General features: G+C 52.5%; 8 protein-coding genes across 8 annotated transcripts; 3 read left to right on the plus strand and 5 right to left on the minus strand.

The window, feature by feature from the left end:
- Positions 1-1,299: 1,299 nt before the first annotated feature.
- Positions 1,300-2,655, minus strand: J4E86_008573 (uncharacterized protein; the record flags this gene model as incomplete). The annotated part of the gene is made up of 2 exons (XM_051449084.1): positions 1,300-1,590; positions 1,642-2,655. The coding sequence occupies 2 exons, from the start codon at positions 2,653-2,655 to the stop codon at positions 1,300-1,302; spliced, it is 1,305 nt and encodes a 434-aa protein (XP_051299503.1).
- A 285-nt stretch (positions 2,656-2,940) lies between these two features.
- On the plus strand, positions 2,941-3,907 carry J4E86_008574 (uncharacterized protein; the record flags this gene model as incomplete). The annotated part of the gene is made up of 3 exons (XM_051449085.1): positions 2,941-3,083; positions 3,135-3,152; positions 3,199-3,907. The coding sequence occupies 3 exons, from the start codon at positions 2,941-2,943 to the stop codon at positions 3,905-3,907; spliced, it is 870 nt and encodes a 289-aa protein (XP_051299504.1).
- A 430-nt stretch (positions 3,908-4,337) lies between these two features.
- On the plus strand, positions 4,338-5,753 carry J4E86_008575 (uncharacterized protein; the record flags this gene model as incomplete). The annotated part of the gene is made up of 2 exons (XM_051449086.1): positions 4,338-4,533; positions 4,585-5,753. 2 exons carry the CDS (start codon positions 4,338-4,340, stop codon positions 5,751-5,753), a joined length of 1,365 nt encoding a protein of 454 aa, XP_051299505.1.
- A 1,035-nt stretch (positions 5,754-6,788) lies between these two features.
- Positions 6,789-10,286, minus strand: J4E86_008576 (uncharacterized protein; the record flags this gene model as incomplete). The annotated part of the gene is made up of 2 exons (XM_051449087.1): positions 6,789-10,088; positions 10,137-10,286. The coding sequence occupies 2 exons, from the start codon at positions 10,284-10,286 to the stop codon at positions 6,789-6,791; spliced, it is 3,450 nt and encodes a 1,149-aa protein (XP_051299506.1).
- A 259-nt stretch (positions 10,287-10,545) lies between these two features.
- On the minus strand, positions 10,546-11,208 carry J4E86_008577 (uncharacterized protein; the record flags this gene model as incomplete). The annotated part of the gene is made up of 2 exons (XM_051449088.1): positions 10,546-10,660; positions 10,859-11,208. 2 exons carry the CDS (start codon positions 11,206-11,208, stop codon positions 10,546-10,548), a joined length of 465 nt encoding a protein of 154 aa, XP_051299507.1.
- Positions 11,209-11,981: 773 nt separating this feature from the next.
- Positions 11,982-12,595, minus strand: J4E86_008578 (uncharacterized protein; the record flags this gene model as incomplete). The annotated part of the gene is made up of 4 exons (XM_051449089.1): positions 11,982-12,033; positions 12,083-12,404; positions 12,456-12,480; positions 12,533-12,595. The coding sequence occupies 4 exons, from the start codon at positions 12,593-12,595 to the stop codon at positions 11,982-11,984; spliced, it is 462 nt and encodes a 153-aa protein (XP_051299508.1).
- Positions 12,596-12,783: 188 nt separating this feature from the next.
- On the plus strand, positions 12,784-19,540 carry J4E86_008579 (uncharacterized protein; the record flags this gene model as incomplete). Its single annotated transcript, XM_051449090.1, has 6 exons — positions 12,784-12,837; positions 12,883-13,357; positions 14,091-15,521; positions 15,733-15,746; positions 15,796-16,188; positions 16,733-19,540. The coding sequence occupies 6 exons, from the start codon at positions 12,784-12,786 to the stop codon at positions 19,538-19,540; spliced, it is 5,175 nt and encodes a 1,724-aa protein (XP_051299509.1).
- An 875-nt stretch (positions 19,541-20,415) lies between these two features.
- On the minus strand, positions 20,416-22,284 carry J4E86_008580 (uncharacterized protein; the record flags this gene model as incomplete). The annotated part of the gene is made up of 4 exons (XM_051449091.1): positions 20,416-21,877; positions 21,928-22,054; positions 22,108-22,144; positions 22,198-22,284. The coding sequence occupies 4 exons, from the start codon at positions 22,282-22,284 to the stop codon at positions 20,416-20,418; spliced, it is 1,713 nt and encodes a 570-aa protein (XP_051299510.1).
- Between the last annotated feature and the right edge of the window lie 155 nt (positions 22,285-22,439).

Below are 22,439 nucleotides of genomic sequence, written 5' to 3' on the forward strand. Positions count from 1 at the left end.
GGATGAGGACGAATACTTGCAGCCTAAAGCTGATATAAAACTCAGATCGAATCTAAGCAACGTTCGTTACTGCATGTGTCTACTGACTTGTATGTGTGCAAAGAAAAGTGACTAGGCAGCTCCTAGACAATAAGTGTACGACACATTACACTAAGTTTTTAAACGATGTATCAGATAGCCATTAACGTTAAGATAAATTTCCCATTCTTAGCGCATGTGTCTTTTGCTTAATATGTGTTAATTTCCTTCTATTCTAAGTCATATAGAGTGTGATACTAGTTCTAGTTAGAACTATTATGTTTGCTCTATACATGTATCTGTCCTAGACACGATGGCTTCTTTCTTATTCTATCTTTTGTGACACTACTTTACCTACCAACCTCAATTATCCTAAAGACATACAGATATTATGCAAGAGACTGACAAGCTCTCGGCTTCACTCACAGAAGGCACGGCTTAGCTGCATTAAGTCGGAGTCGGTCTCTGCAGCTCTCTTATCTCTCGCGCGTTAATCTTCCCCTCTAATAGAAGCTAACGTGAACACTAACATTTAAATTAACAGCACTAATTTTCACCCTGCTACTCTCCAGTGCCGAAGAACTTAGAAAAGGCGCAGGAGACCGACGACCGCTGCTTACTCCGGAAGCGAGAAACCCAGCATGTCTCCGAAGCTCCGTCAACTCGCGCCCAACCCTGTCCCTGCCAGTGTTCGTTATGTGCTAGCCAACTCTACTCCACCAAGCCAAAATGTTTCAATTCAACCCGACAACACTGCTATTGCGTCTGATACAGGCCCATCGAGCCAGACTGCCGAGAGACCCTCCACTTTACGCAAGAGGTCCACATACAAACCCATGTCCAAAACTCGCAAAAGAAGAAATGTCGCAAAAGATGCCTCCACAACACGTGAGTCGTCGGATAGTCCAGTTTGGCAATTGGAACGGTGACAGCCGGAGCGGTGAAAGACATGGAACCACACAAAGCGATGGATGAACTACTGAGCCAGTTTGACGAGCATCAGCTGGGTTGGCACCGACATAGCGGTTCGTATGGACTGGCTAGCATGCCCTACATTGAGAGGGGACTGCCAGTGACATGGGCATGTGTGAAAATTGCAAAGAGAAAACAGCAGATGAGGGACGGCGACCTCTAGGGAGGTGATTAGAAGCACGACTGGTATAGAGAGATATCATCGGAAAACATGAAGTCTACGACCGTAGGGGAAGCTACACAGTGGATGGAGCCGAACATGGGTTGAGTTGATGCGTGTTTGCGTAAAGATGACGTGCAAAAATGGGGCTATGAAGATTTTTTCTCTGGGGCAGCCTTTCTCCCTGGTTTCTTATGCTCAGTGTCGTAGATGATGACACCAAGAATACCAGCATTGACGAGGAAAAAGAGTATGCTCGAAGCCCAGAGTCCGGGAACAAAGGTCGAACAACCGTTGAACTCGAGTTGAAAGCCCTGCTGGAGCCAGGCAACTTGGCCCACAAGCCAGAGCAGAAGTGCTGTGATCCCAATGGGCGCTGAATGCAGGAGAGTCGAATCTGGAAGGTAGTATGGGAGAAACATCATGTACCAGAGGAAGTACTCGACAGAGTTAGTATTCATGCAAGACCGACAATCCACCGTATCGCTTACCTGGCTTGTGCAGACCTTGTTGAAGGTAACGAAGGCAAACGTCTGCGCTAACATTGTGTTTGGAAGATCCTTCTTCGCTAGCGCTAGTGGTATAAAGAAAGCACTGAGAAGCAGTTGCGGAAGGAATGCCAAACGCTCCAGTCCGGAAGATAATGTGGTCGGCTCCAAGTTCGTAGGCGTTGGGGACGATTTCAGGTAGAGGAGCGTATTATAAGGCGAAAAGTTGTGGCGGTGGTCCGTACGAGTCAGATGGTAAAAGTAACTGTGCTCGAGGAATGGCCATCCGTAAACCTTGTACATAAGCAGGTTCAAGCTCGCAAACGCAAGGAGACTGTAGAGTGCGAGATATATTCTCATGGGATTGAGAAAGTTGCGCGTTCTCTCGAGCAAGGAAGTCGATGGTTGCTGTCGGATATCTGCCCTTGTTGCGACTTGCGTATCATCGAGGAACCAGACAATAGAGGCTGCGTAGATGAACGGGTAGATTTTGAAGTGCACTGCGAACCCGAGCAAGAACCCAGTAAGTGCTCTTTGCTTTGCCAACACCGCCCAAAGCAATGCAGTTACGAATACTCCAAGCAGTCCCTCGGAGCTACCTCTTGTACTGATAGTGGCCACCATTGGATTCAGCAGCCAAATGCTGGCAAATTTGAGGGCTCGCTCATTGCTCATCTTCTTGTACTGTTTCAAGATACGAAACATCATCCACCCTGTAGCGACATCGCCGATGGCGAACAGGACCTTTCCGAACGAAAACCAGAATTGCCCAGACCATACAGTAGGGTAGATGAGCCACGCCAGGAGGGGCGTATAACGATACGTGTCCCGTGCGTAAGGGGACTGGCCGCGCGAGATGTAGCGCGCAGCATCCGTGAAGACATAATAGTCAATATCGGTGTATTTCACAGGTGAATTCGCATCCTGCCAGAGTCCGTATAACAGGAAGACAACTCTTAGGACGATTGACGTTGTGAAGACCAGTGGTGGACTGCGAAAGAAAAAGGAAAGAGCCATGTTGTCTCCGGCATTGCAAAAGCCAAGTTGACCAGACAAGACGCTGAAAAAAGCGAGCCCGATGATAGGAGGATCGGAGCTGATCTCGCTGGGTGGTGTGTTGATGAAACCCTACAGGATGGACTCTCCAGGAGTGAGGCCAACCGAAAGCGCCTTAGTCCGTAAACGCGATAGCGTCCACGTGAGGACGTGCACTAGCGGACAATCCCAGCGTTTGCCTGACGTTGAGTATAAGCTCACCATCCACGCAGATTCATGGGCCTCAAACGACCGAGAGACGCAGCAATGGCGGACGAGAAGCCAGAGCAATCTCCATCGCCCTTTGTGTCGATGTTTGAAGGCTTCCGCGCAGAGCTGGATGAACACCATGATCGACGAGAGAGAATCATCAAGGCGTCGCGTGACATCACCGCGTCGAGCAAGAAGATGTACTAGGCAATGTTCGAGGTTCTTGTGGCCGATTGCTAACAACTGTGCAGCATCTTCACTCTCCAGAGGTAGGTCTTCATGATGGCCTTACCAAACACACACTGACCTGACAAGGGTCCGCGCTGTTGGCCAAGCAGTACCACCATGGGTCACCAAGAAGAGTGCGGAGTACTGGGAGACGATTGAAGATCGCTACAAGAACATCGCCGCCGACCTTCAAGGCCTGAATGCCTACCGCTACTCGCACAACATCACGGGCGGCAATCAAGAGTTCATGGAAGCGCTTAGCTTCCAGCATTACCTTGAAACACAATCACTGATCTCGTACAATGAAGCCAAGGCCCGTATCGCTGCTATGAGCGGCGAAGCTGGACCTATCTCCTTTACGCCAGAAGACTACGTTCTCGGTGTCTGCGATATGACTGGCGAGCTGATGCGCTTCTCTGTCACGAGCATGGCGACAAACGGCAAACTTCCGTCTGGCAAGCAAGCAGAGGCGAACAAGAGGCTGAAGCAAGGTAATGGCCAAGACGATGCTGGCGACAAGATGGACATCGACGAGGAAGCATCAGCTGCGAATGAAAGCCAGAAGCCGCGGACTGTCTTGGATGACCTGAGGGCGATCCGGCTGCAGCTCGAGATGTTCGACGCACCGGGAGGGTCCAAGTTTGCAGCAGAGTTGGAGACGAAGAAGATGCCCGTGATGCGCGAGTGCGTGGACAAGGTAGAGAAGGGTCTCTATGGTTTGACTGTGCGTGGAAACGAGCGTCCCAAGGGCTGGATGCCAGACATGAGCAGTGCCAGGGAGGTAGAAAGTTACTGAGTCAGACTACCAAGGCGAATGAAATGTAAGATATCATTCCTGTGCAGTTGTTCCGGTGTGGCTGGGTGGGTGGCGCGGCGCACCCCACTTGGCGTGGGCATCATGGTGCGGTGATGCAGGCCCGAACTTCACACGCCCGTGTCGGTGACAGTGACACCAACGACTATGGTCTTCTGCACCATGCCCAAGACTGATGACCTCGCTCCCGCGCTTCGACTGGCCAGCGCAAATCTAATGCGCACACCCTGAAATCCTGCGTCGACATCCATGGCACGTACTGGCGCCCAACAACAAACCCGCACTTAGCCCTGCTCCAGCCGGAACCGTGGTTCACCAACCAAGCTGCCTACTACTCCCATCCGCGCACCGCCATAGCCGATCGCTACTACACCCTCACTACCCGCGGCTGCGAGCCACATCGGCGATTATCATGCGTCGCAGTACCTGCCCCTCGCGGCCTGGCAAGCCCGAGGCCGCCACGCGCGCCCCCGAGCCACCGAAGCGCAAGGTATTCAACTGCATCGTCGACGATACCGCTCTGATCGCCGGCGTCAAGAAGAGCACCCGCGATGGCATCCGCAAGTGGATCGCCCAGGACGCTATACGTCTTTATGTCCCGCTGCACAGTAGGCCATAGCATCGCAGCTTCCCTGTCCCCTTGACTAACGCACAACAAGCCCTTACCCAGCTCCACCGCCTCAAGAACGGCACTGAGCGCATCCACGCCGACGCCCGCGAAGCCGTCAAGTGGCTCGACGAAGTCACGTCCAATGAAGCCGCGAGCCGTGTCCAGCTCGAAGGCGTCGACGAAGCCTACACGACGTGGGGAGAGGTGGAGCACTTCCTGCTACCCGACACATTGCTCTCCATGGAGGATAGCGAGTCGGACGAGGACGACTACCACGAGGATCTCGAAAGCTCCTTCAACGCCCTCGACATGTCCGATGGCACATCCATCAGCTCTACCCACAGCTTCGAGAACGTGTCCAAGACTCCCGAGTCGCCTGGTTCGCGTTCGAGCACGGCGTCCGGGCCTGTCGACGCCACCCCACACACAGACAAGGCAGCCACGCTACTCAGAGCGTCTCCCGACCGTACCGCACGCAGCAGTACCGACATGGCTCGCGCTGACAAGACGACCAAAGGCTCCGTGCCTGTCTATCTCCAGCCCCTCTTCAATCACATCTTGTGGCGCATCAACAAGGAGGGCAATCCAGATGCGGCCCTGGAGTCCTTCATCCTCCTCACCAATGATTCTGCCAAGCAGGCCATCGCTCAGAAGTTCGGCATCCGTGCTAAACGCCTTGAGCAGCTCCGAGATGCTGTTGCGCGTGAAGACCGCGAATACAAGAACCATCTGACCATCCACAAGCTAGAGGTCGAAGCGACCGCTGCTATGAGCGCCTCTCCAATCGCACCCAAAGCCGCAGAGCGACCCAAGTCCAGCCCCATCCACACGAACGTAAACGAGACTAAGCCCGAAGACATCTCCGATGACGAGGACGAGGTACTTTTCAAGCGCGCCCCTCGAGGCCCTGCCGCCACTACCGGCAACCAACACGTCTTCGACCCGAACGATTTTGCTCGCACAAACCAGCAACAGTCCCCTCGCGGTGGACGTGGAGCTCATGCGGCGCCCCGCGGTCGCGGTGGACCAGCCTTCCGGGGCCGTGGTAACTTTGCATCGCGCGGCGCATACGTTCCTCCAGGCCCAGTCTTCCGAGCTCCACCAGCTCCTCGACATGATCCGAGTGCGCCTCTCGATCCAGACTCTTTCTCTCGCCCTGCCCCCAAAGTGGGCCCAGTTCGCGGCGGTGGACGGCGAAAGCTATGGGAGCCCAACTAGCAAACCGAAAGATGAGCGTCAGTAGCAACGCAGTAGTCGAAATTCACAACGCCGCCATCGAACGGAACGTTGAACACGATCAAGACATGAGCCATCAGTACACAAGGGGCTTTGAGCAGGATAGGACAGGTACTGGACAGTACGGTGACCTCGCGGCCCCTTAGTCTACATCACATCATGTCAACGCTGAGCAAAAAATGAGCGCAGGTCTTAGCAACTGGTCCAACGGAGCATCATGTCCCACATCCTTCCACTCACAGTCAACCCAGAGCTGTCGCTACATCTAACGACTTGACCGGGGTCGACTACACTTTTCAAGAGCATACCTTCTTATTGGGTTTGTTCTCTACGAGCACTCTCTCCTTGTGTGGTTTTGCGCTCATTCTTGCTTTACAACAAAATTGCACAATTGCCTCGTTCGCTACATGGTCATGGTACCTCTGCCGCCCATTTACGGCTAAGAATGTTACCATCCACTTCGAACGAGGTTCTAATATTTGCTTTACCGCCTTCTTGTACGCTTGTCTGTGAGACTGAACGATAGTCTGCCGTAGGAAGCGCGTGCGGGATAAGGGAAGAAACGCCATAGCTATCATCAACTAGGAATAAATCTTTTGTTCTTGGAGGTTTCCACTCGCATGATAGGCTTGACAGAGGTCGATAGATTGATGTCTCTTCGTGAAGTATCGTCAGATTAACTATATAGACACGGAAGGAAGGGCCAGATGCCTCGTTCTCTCCTGCAGTACCATATCAATGCGCAAGAGAACGTGCATACTTAAGTGCCACGGGCGGCTACGTTATTATCCAGTTTGCTGCCTGCTCTAAACCTGATATATTACAGTCTGTCGAGTAGCAGCATAATCAGTATTTATGAAACGGCTCAGTTTCATGCTTGCACAAAGGAACATGAACACATCAGTATCGAGAGAGCAGCATGTATTTGAAACTATACAAAGAAGAGATGGACACAAAACTCTCCCAAAAACAAGACAAATGGCTATTTTCGCCATGCAACCCCCTACTTCGATCAATTTACTCCCTCACACCCCTTAGCAACCTTCCAAAAGCACTTTGCCTTTTCCTCTTCAGTTCGTTGAAGCTACCCTGTTCAACCACCCTTCCTTGATCCAACACAACAATGTGCTCAGCAATAGCCATCATCTCCCGCGCATGCGTAATGATGATGACTGTCATCCGTTTCTTCGGTCTGTTGCCCATATTACTACCACTGCCCACAGTCATCCGCTGCTGCAGGGGATATCCAACTTTGTAATCCCAATTCCCCTCTATCTCATCCCAAAACCAACCTGAACGGTTCCAGGGTGATGTGGGTGGGGATATAGTGGATCCAGTGTCTTCGATGCCGTGAACGAGACTGAGGATGGTGTCGCGGATGGTCTGAGCGGAAGTTACGTCTAGCGCGCTCGTTGCTTCGTCGAGGATGAGCACATCGGGATTTCTAACGAGGGCGCGTGCGATTGAGACGCGTTGGGCTTGGCCTCCGGATAGACATGTGCCGCCTTCGCCGATAAGCGTGTTGTAGCCTTGGGGCAGGCTGTCGATGAACTCAGCTATGCCAGCTGCAGAGGCGGCTGCGCGGATGCTTTTGATGCTTGTTTCGGGAAGTAAACGGGATAGGCCGTAGGCGATGTTTTCTGCGACAGTGCTGGGGAAGAGGACGGGCGTTTGTGATACTATGGACATCCGGGAACGGAGGATGGTAGTATGCAAGGTCTTGATATCGTAATTCGAGACGGTCATATCGCTTGACGGGTTGGAGGATGCGAGTGGGTTGTTGCCTACTTGGTAAAGTTTGAGGAGGAGAGAGGCAATTGTAGATTTGCCTGCCCCCGAGGATCCGACGATAGCGGTGCAGCTCCCTTGTGGAATTTGAAACGACACGTCATGCAGTACTCGGATCTCAGGCCGGGCTGGATAACTGAAGGTGACTTTGTTCAGCGAGATGTCACCTGCAGACTGTATCTGAATTTCGCCGATAAGCTCGTGTGAATCCTTTGGTAGTCGTGCGAGACGTAGTAATCGTGACCCAGCATCCCTTGCCATGTTGACCTGAGTGACGTAGTTCGCCATATAGCTGACTTGATTGACACTAAGCATGAGAACCAAGAAGCATTCCAACACTTCATTGACAGTGTACTCATTTTTCGACATGAGATAACCTCCATACCAGTATAGCAGGATAGTTACGAAGATGACTCCAGTGAATGAAAGTCCGTGAATGGATGCACAGTATATTGCGCGCTTGATGCCGACATTCACGGCTTCGGTGGTTGCGTTGGTATACCTTTCCTTGAAGTAATCTTCCAAAACTAGGCATCGAACGGTCTTGATATTGACGAACGCGTCGTGGAGCACTTGACCAACCTTGTCAGCGGCCTCATTTTCCAATCTTTCCCAGCGGCTGCTGATAACGTTGTAGCACTTCGTGATTACGAAGAGAACAGGACCGGTTGCGAGAGCAGCCAGGGCCAACTCCCATGCTATGACCATGCTCCAAAAGATAGAAATACAAACCATAAGATTCATAGTGAGAAAGACACAAGCAAACCGGCCTGGAAGATTTCGAGCGTCTTCAGCAGAATGATCCAACGTCTCGGCAAGCCGCGACACGCTGTTTTCTTCCTTGTCGAAGAACTTCCGTGGTTGCATGAGGATGCGCCGCATGGCTTCCTTCTTCAGCGAAAGAGTCCACGCCTGCGCTACTGTATCTGAGAGGAAGAACATGAGGTAGCACGATAAACCATCGAGAGCGGCAATACCAAGAATGACGAGGGCATATTTTTGGGACATTTCCTTCCTAGCGCCAGACACGTAAAAGGTAGTCAAAAGCTGGGCGAAAACCCATGCAAATACTGGTGTGCATGCAGCATGAATCGTTGCGCTGAAGGATGCCGCTAAAATGAGGAGACGCGGACCCCAGCCTATAGCGGGCCACACAGACATGACTATCTCTTTCATGGGAAGAGAAGCGGCCGGGAAATCCTTGTCTTCACTAGGGTTCTTTTTGCGGAAGCGTTTGATTCTCTGAAGAAGCTTATCGTTTCTCGAAGATTTCTTCGGTGCGTCCGAAAGAACTGGGACAGACTCGTTGGTCGCAAAGGGTCGCGAGTACGGACCGATCGGCGAGACCGGTCGCGTAGATAGTTTGGGGTCTGAACGTGAGCTATGTTCTTTTGAAAACGACAGAGAGCGTCTGTGGAGATTCGACCTTGAAACAGGTCTCGAGCCATGGTCTTTCGATAAGATCCTTTTCTTGACGGGAGACGGCATAAACGGGAGATGTCTCGATGCCACAGAATCTGGAGATGCTTGATTCGTCTCAATGGGCTCCATCTTACCGCCTCTATCAGCCGTCTGTTCATGGATGGATAGCCTTGGGCCTGGGCCTACATCGACCGGTACAGTACAGTCCCAAGACGCGCGGGTATTCTCGGAATAAGTCTCCAGCACTGACTGTCCAAAGTGAACAGCAGATAGCGGACGTGTCATAGAAATGATCCGGGCTGTCCGTGACTCCTCGTGTAACACATTGCCGTCACCAGCTTCAGGCCCCCAATAGGAGTCGTCCTCATGATCATCAGACTCATCGTCTGTGTCAGCCTCGGTGTGCGTATCAAGAAAAGACTTGAAAGATCCATTTTGTGACTCGATCTCTTTTCGACACCCCTGTTGTACTACCCGGGCGTTGTCCAGCAAGTACAGGAAGTCGTTGGGTCGGATCTGCGAGATGTCATGGGTAATGATAATCGTTGTCTTCCCTTTCCGCCAGCTTCGTATAGCGTCAAGCATCTCGGCTCGTGTAACGTAATCAAGAGAACTGGTTGATTCGTCCAGGATCAGCACCGGCGAGTTCCGAATCCTAGCTCGAGCTAGAGCCATTCTTTGTCTCTGCCCTCCACTCAATGAGCCGCCCTTCATGCCGAGTTCAGTATCCAGTCCATTGGGAAGGCTCTCCATAACAGGTTCTAGCATAGCAAACTTGACTGCATTGCGGATATCTTGCATATCCACTGCATCACCTAGCTGACCAAGAGCGAGATTGTGGCGGATAGTATCATTGAACAGCACGCTGTGCTGCTCAACAAGCGTGACATTCTGTCGTAACCATTTGACGTCCAAATCTTCGAGTGGAACGTCATCCAGGAAGATCTGTCCTGAAGAAGGCCGATAGAAGCGGACGAGAAGTTGTCCTAGTGTGCTCTTTCCGGAACCGCTTTTGCCGACGACAAAGGTCGTCTCTCCAGCCCGGATCAGAAGCGAAGCATCTCGAATGGCAGTCTCGTCTGCGCGTGAAGGATATGAGAATGTGACCTGGTAAATAGTTAGTAAGGAGCATCGACGCGGCGTGAGAAGCATTACCTTTCGAAATTCGAGCTGGCCCGTACATCTCTCAGGCCGCAGTTTGCCTTGCGATTCGAATTGCTGATCGCTCGTTGAAATCAGCTTCATAAGCACACTTAATCTTGCACCGGCCATCTTTCCTTGCTGCAATACAATCAGCTGAGGCATTATCTGGGTCATCCCAGACATTGCCATAAGTGCTGCCCAGAACGTCGTGAGGACCTGTTTTGGGTCACTTTCCCCGGTTTCGACGAGGTGACTACCATACCAGAACCCTTGAACAAAAACGCTGATCGTAAAAAATTGCATAATGCCGATCTGCATAGAGCGGAAATTGGCCACGCTTCTGTATAAGCTCGCTGCAATGGTGACGATGCTGGTAAAGACGTGGAGTTCGTATCTTTCCCCGTTGAAGCATTTAACCGTCTCAATACTTGTTACTGCAGTCGTAATATATTTCAGTGCCGACTTCAAGTTCTCGGAATGCTCGTGTACTCGTAGTGACAACCGCTTTGCCACTGAGGATTGAACCAAGTATAGAACTGGTGTTGTACACAAGACGACCAATGTTAGATTCCACGAATAGTAAAAAGCGACCCCCAAGGATGCGACACCCTGCACGAGCGACTGGACAGCTTCGCCAAAAGGAGATGATACTGCAAGCTGCAAGTCGCGCACGTGCCTGTTCTTCGTTAGCGAACGTATTCCTACGGCGATTCCGACATTAGAGTGGCACCTACATCTGTACTGTCGGCAGAAATGCGGCGATTCCATCCTCCCGCGTATCGAACCAAGCCATATCCTTTTTGATAAGAGCATCGAAGATTCTGTTGCGAGCACTCCTCGCCTGGAGCTCTCCGAACATGAGAAAGAAGAGATAGTAGAAACTATTGGCAATCCAGTTGAGTGTTGCGAGAGCGGTAAGAATTACGCAGAACCTGGCCATGTTGCTCATGAGTTGGCTGCTGCTTATCGATCCTTCGCCATAGCTTGTGTATTGACCAAATACGAGACCGTAAAGGATTGCGAAAGCGGGCATGGACAGCGCAGCGACGGACGCCATCGCAATACCGCCAAGCAGTGCGGGCATATGCTGTTTTGTGGCGAAAGTGAACAACGTCCTCCATCCCACGTTCGTTATATAATCCTGCTCCTCATCATTCAGAGATGGCGGCTTTTCGGAACGGGCGGTCGCATTTGGATTAATCGTCGTCGCCATCTTGGCCACTCGACGGCAGCGACTGCGAAAAGAGAGTGTAAGGTGGTGGAATCGACAAAAGGTAAGAGCGACCCAAAGGCGAGATGAAGTGAGAACAGAGAATAGGGAATTACCACATATGGACTAGTCGGTGGCGGCCATGTGGTCGTAGCCCTGGAAAGATGGTTTCCGCGCACCTGCTTTCGTCGCTTACTTTGTCTTTCCTTAACATTGTTCTCCAGCCACCAATCGCCGCCTTCACGGAAAGCCCAAAAATTGCATCCGCTCATGCGATCACTTTAGAACGAGATGAAACAGTGGCTTCCTCCGCGCAGGTCATCAGCGGATGGTGAGCTGAGAGCGACACACCTGATGCAGCGCTTTGTTGGTCTTGTAGTTGACATGCACAGTATAGGCCGGCGACTGACGAAGATTATACGTTCACCAATACGTCAATTACCAAGCCAATATGGTACTCCACCGATGATCCAGTGGCTTGCATGACAGATATTCATAGACGGTCATAGCTGGGCGGCCGACAAAGAACGTGAGCTCGTAAGCGACGAACAAGTGACGGGCCGGATGTCGACAATGCAGCCGCGTATTGGCGTCCCTTGCGAACAATAACTTGGAATTTAGAATTTCCAGGATCATCCTGCGGCGAACTACTTGCCCTGCGCCTTCTCGTATATCCAGTCATTCAGGCCTTCTCGGTTACTGCGCATGTCAGCATCGGGCGCGCCGCTATATCCAGGGCGTAGCTTACCGTGCGATTTCAATAGCGTAGAACTGCATTCGAACAGCGAATATTGTGCCTTCCTGGCTGTATTCCATCTTGGGACTTGCGCGCAGCATTGTGCCGAAGTTGTAGTCCTCGACCTTCTTCTCGTACTCACTGATGAACTTGCGCCATCGCTCCTTCCCCTCCTTGCTCTTCATCTCATCCTCGTTTAGTGTGGCTGATGCGTCGAACTCGGGGAATTCCGTCTTGAGGTGTTCGTAGATTTCGTCGTCGATCTTGGTGAGTCGCAGCTTGGAGCCGGGTACTTTCTCGAGGATCTTCCAGTATGTTTCCATGTGCTGCACAACTGTGTGATACTGTCAGCATGGTCGCGACCGGCAGGTCTCGTGATCTGTACCTTTGACCGCGAACTGCTTCTCGATCTGTAGACGCTGTTAGCGATGACTGTCGACGCGCTGGCTTTGGGGTACCTGCATCCTCAAAGTTCTCAGTCTCCTCTGGATTGATGCTCGTGCCTAGTGGGCCTGCGAGAGACATGTTGGCGATTTTGCTAGGGAAATACTATCTATGGGTAGTTTGAAGTGAGAGTGTAGAGAGTGATGTGGGTGCTTGTAGCAGCAATCAGCGCGGTGAAGGCCGACAAAAAATCGCGGAAACGCACTCCGTCATTGCCCCGCCACGCCCGCCACACTTCGCGGGGCTGACTCAACCCCAATTTTCCCATCATGAACACCAACCTCACATATGATTCTGGCGAGCCAATGTTGCCAACTCTACACGTGAGTCTGCATTGCATCGAGCCAGACAGCAGCTAATCACCGCAGCATGAATGCATTCGCGTACCAGTGACAGCACTGGCCTCTTGCGGCGCTCTGCTGATCGCTGCAGAAGGCCCCTTTTTACGCTTCCACCATGCCAGCGACTCGCGGTACATCTCTTCGGAGCGCGTCTTCAAAGCTCAAGCAATCCATGGAATACGCGTCTTTTCGGAAGAGCATGCGCACGTTATCAAACTGGTCATCTGGGGTGGAAGACTGGTCCGCGCCCTCGAGATTGACTTTGCAGATCAAGTTGGCCAACAAGGCCTGAGCCTATGTTTCTCCAACGTCGCGAAAGCTTCAGATTGGATTCTTGATCTCGCTCCTCGTCCCAAAGGCCTGGATGACGATGCTCAGTACCACAAAGGATCCTGCATGGCTGTCACTGCTCATAACGCACTGCTGCACGTTGAGATGGAACAAAGGACGTCGGACGACTTCCACATGACCAAGTGCGCATACCACACATTGATCCGTTGGAGTATGATTTTCTTGCTGACATTTTGATTTCAGTTACATCGATGTAGCTGTATCTGATCTTACTTCAAGTTCTCGATCTATCCTCTACTCCGCTCACCTGTTCTGGGAGAATCTAAACCAGGTCCTCGTTGCTGCTGGTACAGCGTTCGGTGAAATTATATACTGGTCATGGTCCGACAATGGCGGCGGTGGATCCGCCTCCCGTATTCATCGCGTCTTTTTGGGTCACGAGGGCTCAATTTTCGGGGTCCAGATTTCGGAAGAGCTACTCACCGAATGTTGTCAAAGACTGAGGCGGGTGGTAGCAAGCTGCAGCGATGACCGCACAATCCGAATATGGGACGTATCGGATGTGAACACTAGTGCCACTACCTCGGAAGCTCATAGCAATGACTTGGAGATTCTGAGAACTCGTCATACCGGCTTTACCAACGAAGCTTTCGACTCAAATGAGTTTAATAGCTCGAGCTGTCTCGCCATCGGGTGGGGTCATCTTTCACGCGTTTGGACGGTCCGCTTTCTCGAAGCATCGCCATGCAATGGATCACTGTTGCTCCAGTCTGCCGGTGAAGATGCAACTGCAAGGACGTGGGAACTTACGCCAAACTCCGGAAGTAGCACGAGCTTTCCTTACAGGTTGTTAGAACTTGACTGCACCGCGCATCATAGCGGGAAGAACTTGTGGTCGAGTGTTGTTTTCAATGACTCAACAGGAATACAGCAGGTTATTGCAGGTGGCGCTGATAGTAAAGTCACCGCTTCCCCGTTATTGCGCATCCTGCAGGCAGAGAAGAACTTACGTGGTGCGATCGCTGAGTATACTGTACACGACATATTATCATGGGCGCAAGTGGCCGAGCCTGATCCAAACAGGCCTGAATTTGTGGACGGTCCAAAGTCCCCAAGGAAAGCAGAGTTCTTCAGGAGCTATTGCTTTGTCGATGAAACCTCATTTCTGCTTACTACTAACTCTGGAAACGTACTTATCGGCGCCATTTCGTCCAGGACAGCCCCATGTCAATCAAGCCTCCTTTCAAACTCAAAGTTACTCGATGAACTGAAAGATCTTTCTGGTTATTCTGTCTGCACGAGTGGCTGCCGTCCTGGTTTCGCTTACATCGCTGGTAGTAGCGGCAACATCTACGTGTACAGTAAGGAGTCTAATACCCTGGCAAATCTGCATGCCATTGGTAGCAAAGTCGGAGACATCTTCGCTGTGGAGGTATCAGACACGGATGGTCCAAATACGGCGGCATTACTTGTGACCCTTGTTGGTCAAGGTGAAGCGCAATTGCTATACGTGGACCCTGATAGCAACACGAACGTTCTGAGAGTTGTGCAGATACCCATTGCAGAATCTTCAACCGGTTCGGTCATCACGAGTATGACTTATGCAAGAATACCCGGGAGAGACATTCTCATCATTGGGTTCCGTCGGGGTTCGATCGCACTGTATGAAATCCGTAAAGGTGAGGGGGGTACGGATGTTGCTATCTTGCTACGGATCATTGAGAAAGCACACGGTGCGGAAGCAGTCACTTCTCTTACATGGTGTCCCTCATCTGGAGGCTCCGTAGGCTCCGTACACGGCCACCTGTTCTCCGTAGGAAGAGATGGGCGTCTCAGCGTACACCAGTTCGATGCATCTGCAAACGTTGTCGAGCTGGTGCATGATCTTGCGGTACCATTCGGACCAAACATTGAAGGTTTATACTTCCAGGACGACCATCTCCTCATACACGGCTTCTCAAGCAAGAAATGGTATCTCTACGATGTCACTAGCGAAGAGCAAGTCATGAGCATCGAAACCGGAGGAGCGCATAGAAGTTGGGCCTTCCGGTCACATTCGTCGCTAGGAGGTATCCTAGTATGGACTCGAGCCTCTAGTATGCATATATGCAGTCAAAACAGACCGAATCATACTGTCGTTCGACGAGGGGGTCATGGACGCGAGATCAAGGCGGTCGCAGTTGCATCGGAGATGAACGGTAGACCTCACGCGCTCATCGCCACAGGCGCTGAGGATACCGATATCAAGATTTTCCGCCATGTTGATGATGATCTGATATGCCAAAGGACTATTCGCAAGCACACCACGGGGATTCAGCATCTACAATGGTCGCAAGACGGTGACTATCTGTTCAGCAGTGGTGGCTGTGAAGAATGTAAGGTTTTGGTACAATGCTGCAAAGCTGCTGCTGACTTCCTTCACAGTCTATGTATGGCGGATCCGGGACTTACCCGCCTCCGCCCTTGACATTGGAATCGTGTGCGAACATGTGTACACGCCAGAAAGTGAGCACGCAGATTTGAGACTCATGTCTTTCGATGTGACCACATCGGGATCCGCACATACTATCACGATGGTGTTCTCAGATTCCAGCATCAAGGTGAGCTGATCTCCGTATTCTCAATGTAGCATGGCGCTGATTTAACAAGATCTATCGTTATGATCCTGCCGCTACTGTCACATGGCAGCCTCTTGGAAAGGGTCTCTACTTTACATCCTGTTTGACACAGTGCAAGTTCCTCTCTAGAGAAAAGGTCTTGACAGCTGGTACCGATGGCCATATTGTAATATGGCCGCTAATGGCAGAAACCGAACGATCGCGTGGAAAATCCACTGGGTCAAATGATCATTTGACATGGCACCATCCGGCAAGGATACATCAAAGCTCCTCAAAAGCCATGACATCCCGAGCCATTAGTGCGGATACCTGGCTCATCGTATCCGGTGGTGACGATGGCAGTCTGGCGTGTGTACTCGCACAGTCTACGTCTTTGCCGTCGTCGACTTCGCCTACGACAACCCATGTTCCGCCACCCATCCTCGTCAGTCGCGCACATGGCTCTGCAGTAACGTCGTGCGCTCTCTTCAGACATAAATCACACATTTTCCTTGTCACATCAGGAAATGACGAGTGGATCAGATTGTGGCGGATTGTACTGCGTAAGGCTAACTCCGAAGCTGGAGCTGAAACTGCAGCACAGCATGAAGGCGCTCTGACGGTCCAGAGAATAAATAGAATCAAGACCAATGTTGCAGATGCGTCGAGTATGGCGGTGCTTGATGAAGGCAATGGTGGTGGCGATGCGAGGGTGCTGGTCTGTGGAGTGGGCATGGAAGTCATACGTATAGCTTTGGATGGGTGATAGACAATCGATAGGCATGATGGTCATTCGTCCGCACCCAAATGTCTGCTGCTGTGAGTTTGCACAGGTGCGATTGGCGGCCAAGCGATTGTTGCCGGAGCAACGCGTGTCCCGATGCGGCTAGTCGTCGTTCGCGCTTTGACAACATAACACGGCAAGCACGTCCACAACCTCGACTGAACCAGTCTCACCCCAGACCGACAACGACATACCACCAAGACAGCGAACATTGACAGACATCATGGTCGCTACACGTCGCGGTGCGAAAACCGCCCCAGAGGTCGCCTCTGCACCCCCCAACACGCTCAACGCCCCTCCCAAGCGCGGCAGGAAGAAGGCAGTCGAGGGAGCTGCTGAGCCAGCGCCTGCCCCGGCCAAACCCACAAAGACAACTGCTGTAAAACGCAAAGCCAGGGCTGAGCCTGAGGATGCTGAGCCGCCCATGGCCAAGAAGACTGTTGCGACAAAGGCCGCGCGCACCATCAAGGTCCAGACCAGAGCCGCACCCGCCCCTGCTCCAGCAGTGAGGGCGACGCGTGGTCGCAAAGCCGAGGAGCCTGCCGCTACAGAGGAGCCCGAAGCCATTGAAGAGGCCCCTAAGCCAACAGACGCCCGTACGCGCAAGATCGCAGCAGTGAAAAAGGCACCTGTACCCAAGGTCGAGAAGCCTGCTGTCGCCCCAGAGCCTGCCGTCGAAGAAACAGCCAAGCCAGCATCAAGAGCTGTACGCAAAGCACCCGCAAAGAAGACACCCGTTTCCAAGAGCGAGCCTGCATTTGTCGACAAGACCGTCGCCAGCGAGCCTGCTAAGCCAGCTTCCCGTACACGCAAAGCAGCAGTGCCAAAAGCCTCCGCACCCGCACCCGTCATTGTACTGAGAGCCACACGCGGTCGTAATGCCCCTGCAGTCCCACAGGAGTCGCCGCTCAAGGCTCCGGCCCGCAAGCTCACAAAGAAGGCTGCTGTTGTCACTAAGGCGAAGTCTGAGCCAGAGCCGGCCGCTCAAACAGTCGAGGAGCCTGTTGCGGAGATCATCGAGCAATCTGTTGTAGAGGCAGACGAACATGCAGTCATTGAAGAGGTGGAGCAGCCTGTCGTGGAGGCAATCGAGAAACCGTTCGCAGATTTCCCTACCTACCCGACAACCCCCTCCCACATCACTGCCCCCATGACCTCAAGAGAGGCCATCGCCGAGCTTCCCGGCTACCCCACGACTCCCTCGCATATCCTCGCACCTTTGTCGAACAAGGCCGCTCTTACCGAACTCGCAGGATATCCCACGACACCTGCGCATATTGCTGCACCTGTCGCAATCGCTACACCCGAGGTTCAGGCCGAACTCATCGAGCATGGGTATAATGATATCGCCATGAGCGATGTTGAGGAGAAAGAAGCAGTCGACCAGATTGAGGCTTGTCATACTTCTACAGCTGCCGAGAGCGCGGTCGAGGCCACAATAGAAGTGCCAGAGGGCCCTCAGCACGTCGAGAATCCGCACATTGTTGAAGAATCTGACTGCCAGGGCCGCCAGACTACAGCCGATGTCTCCTTGACACCGGCTGCAAAGACCCAGGTATCGGTCCAGCTAAAGACACCATACTATGATGCGACGCCCGCCCAGCGTTCGTGTTCGGAGATTTCTGGCACTCCACCTGCACAGATCGTCTGGGGCGTCACCGATCAGGAAGCATTCGAGGAGCTTCCTGAGGCGTACCCTGCCACACCCGCCCACATCATCGCGCCCATCACCTCCAAAGCAGCACTGGCCGAACTCCCGGGTTACCCCAAAACACCAGCTCATGTCAGCGCGCCTGTGACCTCCAAGGCAGCATTGGCCGAGCTCCCCGATTACCCCAAAACACCAGCTCATATTAAGGCACCAATGACTCCACGTCGCGCTCTCGCTGAACTGCCCGACTACCCCACAACACCAAGCCTGGCTCTCGAGGCTGCTCTCCAGGAAGAGATCACTGCTTCAGTCAAGAAACAGACACCGTCACCTATAAGATTCTCAACTCTGAAGAACGACTCATTCGATCTCGAGGAACCAAGCGAGCTTGCCGACTTCACTGAGCTCACTGAAGCTAGCAAATACAGTGAGATCGCACCTACAGACACATCTATCGAGGCTTCTCCTTTTATTACTAATACAACCATGCATCTGGCTCCGCTCAAACTTACACCTACTTTTGCAGCCCTCGAGCCAGTGTCACCGAAGAAGTCCGCGTTGCGATCACCTCAGAAGGTCATGGACGCTAAGACTCCTAAGAAGACTGTCGCTTGGACAGACGTTCCAGCAGACGAGAGCGATCTATTCCTCTACGAAGGCATCCTTCAGGGCATGGTCTTCTACGTCGATGTCACACGGAACGGTAGGGAGCAGAACTTCTTGTTCCGCGGTCTGCTCGAGGATCTGGGCGCAAAGGTAGTACAAGACATATCGCATGCGTCTCTTAGCCACGTTCTCTTCAAGGATGGAAGCATGTCCACACTGGAGAAGTGCCTTGAAAGCAAGGGAGCCATCAAGTGTGTCAACGTGGGGTGGGTGTTGGATAGTGAGTCAAACAAGAAGCGTATGGACGAAGACCATTACCTGGTCGACCTATCCGTTGCGAAGCCAGCAACTCCTCTGCCTACTACTACGGCGAAGCCATTCACACCTTTCAAGACTCCTTCCAAGTACGCGCTACCTCCTTCATCCCAGTGCAAGATGCCTAGCACTCCGACAAGTTCAGAGTTCGATCGCTCTTTCAATGACGACAAGGAAAACTGCGAAGTTGGCATGTTCTTCGACGACAAGAGCCCGCTTGCACCTCGCACACTTCCCGTCAAGAAGTCGTCTTTCTTGTTCAGCAGATCAGCCATCAAGACCCCATCAAAGTCCATCTTCCTTGGGGCGACGCCATCGAAAGCGACCTTGTCGGCTATGAAGCCTGCGCCTCAGGCCTTCACCACTGTCAAGAAGCGCCCCGCAGAGTCTTCCTTCTTCAACAGCTCCCTCGGTCCACCCAAGAAGCTGCGCCTCTTGTAGTCATGTCATCGATTCTGCTGGCATTCAAAATGCTTATTTTGTTTACGGAGTTTGGAATATCATGCAGGCATTGGGTAGGCGTGGATAGATCAAGGTGTTTGGTATCCGTTTCGCAAAGTTTCGGTCGTGCTGTTGTCATCCCTGTCATCCCTTCATCGCGGCTTGAGGGTTTCCATTGAGTGCTGCCTCCCTTAAAGGGTTGGCCTTCGTGGGAATCCAACATAGCCAGATGAAGGGCGCACATATGGCGTCTTTGCATACCTTGGCTCTTGCTTGTTCATTGTCTTTCTCTTGTGCGGTTACGTGGAGTCTTGCATGTTATGGATGGACGATGCTGTACGAAACACAGTTGAGCATTCTTGGCGTTCCTGGACACACGGGCACTCCAATGGAGACGACCACGATTAGGGTCACCTGCTTTTGTCTTATATTACCTATTGTCTCGTTTCGGTACGAATGACAGCACGAATGCTCCATGCTTTTACTCAATGGGTTGGGCTTGCGTAGGACCCATTGTCAACTGGCGGCCTTGCGAGTGACTAGTGTAATTCATTCATTGTACTAACATTACTTCTCATTCGAGAGCGCTGGTCGTACGGGTGTAAATGCAGTCCAATATGGTGCAGGCGCAAACACATCGAAAGTAACATCCCTGCAACATGTGCAATAGATGCATACTTTCTAAGCACGTTGGATTATCAGGGCTCAGGTGCTCTTCATTGTGATCAACTCGAGGGTCTAAGCCCTCCGATAATCCTATCCAAGCTACCGAAATTGGTCTAGTAGAAACACGGGCTGTCTATGTCGTTCATATCGCATGTAATGAAAATTTTGCGGTCCAGCGCCTGGCGCACCAGTATAGTGGTCTGGCGCATCTAGGCGCTGCCGTTGACCTTGCGTCCCTGAATAAGACCACGAATACCGCCCTTGCCACCTACTTCGCGAATGATGGCATTTATGCTCAGGTCGGCACCGATGTTGATCTGGACCTCGACCTTTCCTCCCTTCTTGACACCACGAACTGCAGCTTCGCTCAGCACTTGTCCAACCTTCCATGTCTTCTCCCGTAGCTCCTCTTCCTCTTCCTCGCTGTCGTCGTCGCTGTCATCCGAATCATCCTCGTCTTTTTCAGCCTTGGGCTTGGGCTCTGGCTTTGTGACCTTGATGTGTCGTGAGCCTTCCGCAAGCTTGATGAGCACGTCACCTCCCTCTCGTGGCGTTGCAATGGTCGCAGTGCGTCGGACAGGTAGTTGTGTCTCCGCGTCGACGATGGCGTGAAAAACGCCAGATGACTCATCACCCGAGATGCACAGCACACCAACAGCGGTGGAAAGGTGGGGTGTGACAGTGACCATAGGGTGGGTGCTTTGTTCAATGTCCTCAAGCTCAAACTCCTGGATAAGGCTGGCTTGGATAGCAGCACCACGGGCTGACAATTCCGAGGGGTTGATGGCTGATGGGGATGTGGAAGGTGCGAGGACGGTGGTGGATTCCGGGAAGGCTGAGCGTACCGCAGAAGCGACCTTGGGAGTGTGAGAGTTACCGCCAGCCAAGATAATCTCGGAGATGTCGAGAGGATCCAAGTTGGCCTTCTCCACAGCTTGAGTGACAAGACGAGTAAAGGCAGAGAACAACTTGCTTCCCAGGAGATCGTAGCGGGTGCGGTTGATGGTCGCGGTGAAGTCGGTGCCGCCTACTAAGCTCTCGACGGAGAAGTTGGCGGTGGTACCAATGGAAAGCGCCTTCTTGACAGCTTCGCACTCAAGCTTCAACTTGGCCAACGATCGGTCGTTTTCCCGAGGGTCACCGGCCGACTTGTGCTTCTTGAGGAACTCCTTGGCGAAATGTTCCATGAGCACTTGGTCGAGCTTGGAGCCACTGACATCGTAGTCGTGTAGAGTGGCCAGGATGGTGTAGATGCCGCCACGGGACGCAACCACAGCCACGTCCGAACGGGTGCCTCCCAGATCGGCGACGACGATGATCTTGTCAGCCAACTGCGCACCAGGACGGGCATCGTATGCTAGGACAGCAGCTGTGGGCTCGTGGATGAACTGTAGGACCTCGATGCCAGCGTTTGTCGACGCCTTCTTGAGGGCCTCCTTCTGGGCATCACTGAAGTTTGTGGGTACGGTGATGACGGCGGCGTTGACCTCCTTTCCAAGGTAGTCAGAGGCAGAACTCCGTAGTCTCTTCAGGTGACGTGTTGTGGCATCGATAACGGATACGGTGTTCTCCTGCTCGTCGGCGGTATCGCGGATGTTGAATGCAACGCCGTCCTCGTGCTGTACGGGATGGGCCGACTGGTGGCATGGGGAGGGGTCTATCGATTTGTAGCTGCAGGGTGTCAGTCGACGTGGTTGGACAGGTAGGATAGGATTGCCTACTCTTGGCCGAGGAAGTCGCGGAAGTAGGCGACTGTGTTCTTCGCATTGCGGACGAATTGGGTCTTGGCCTGGCCTCCGTGTAGTTCTTCTCCTTCGACGTAGGACAGGGCGGTAGGAATTTGACGGTCTTTTCAAGTGTTAGCAGTCGAGGGGATCCAGGGCGTGCAACAGGCGGCGTACCTCCGTCTTCGTTGGCGATGACCTCTGCTTTGCCTTCCTGTTATGCGTCAGAAACATCCAGAGACATTGGCGACAGACATGGGCACTTACACCCGAAGTGAAAGCAATGGAACTGTACGAGTTGCCAAAGGATATGCCTATCGCGACTCGCTGCGCGGGGTCCGCTTGCGCACTCATCTTGCGCGGGGAGACGTTTTCGGGTTACGGAAAGAGGATTCGAGTCAAACGAAAGCCGTTCAGTATCGACAATAAAGCGGCAGAGGCAGGTGAACAGAAGATAGCCGGCTGTGGTAGCGTTTGTAGCGCGTGTGTTTCTTCGCGGCTAAGAAATT

The sequence above is a fragment of the Alternaria arbusti genome, assembly GCF_024043155.1.
Source record: "Alternaria arbusti strain BMP 1465 chromosome Unknown scaffold_14, whole genome shotgun sequence".
In the NCBI taxonomy this organism is placed as follows: Eukaryota; Fungi; Ascomycota; class Dothideomycetes; order Pleosporales; family Pleosporaceae; genus Alternaria; species Alternaria arbusti.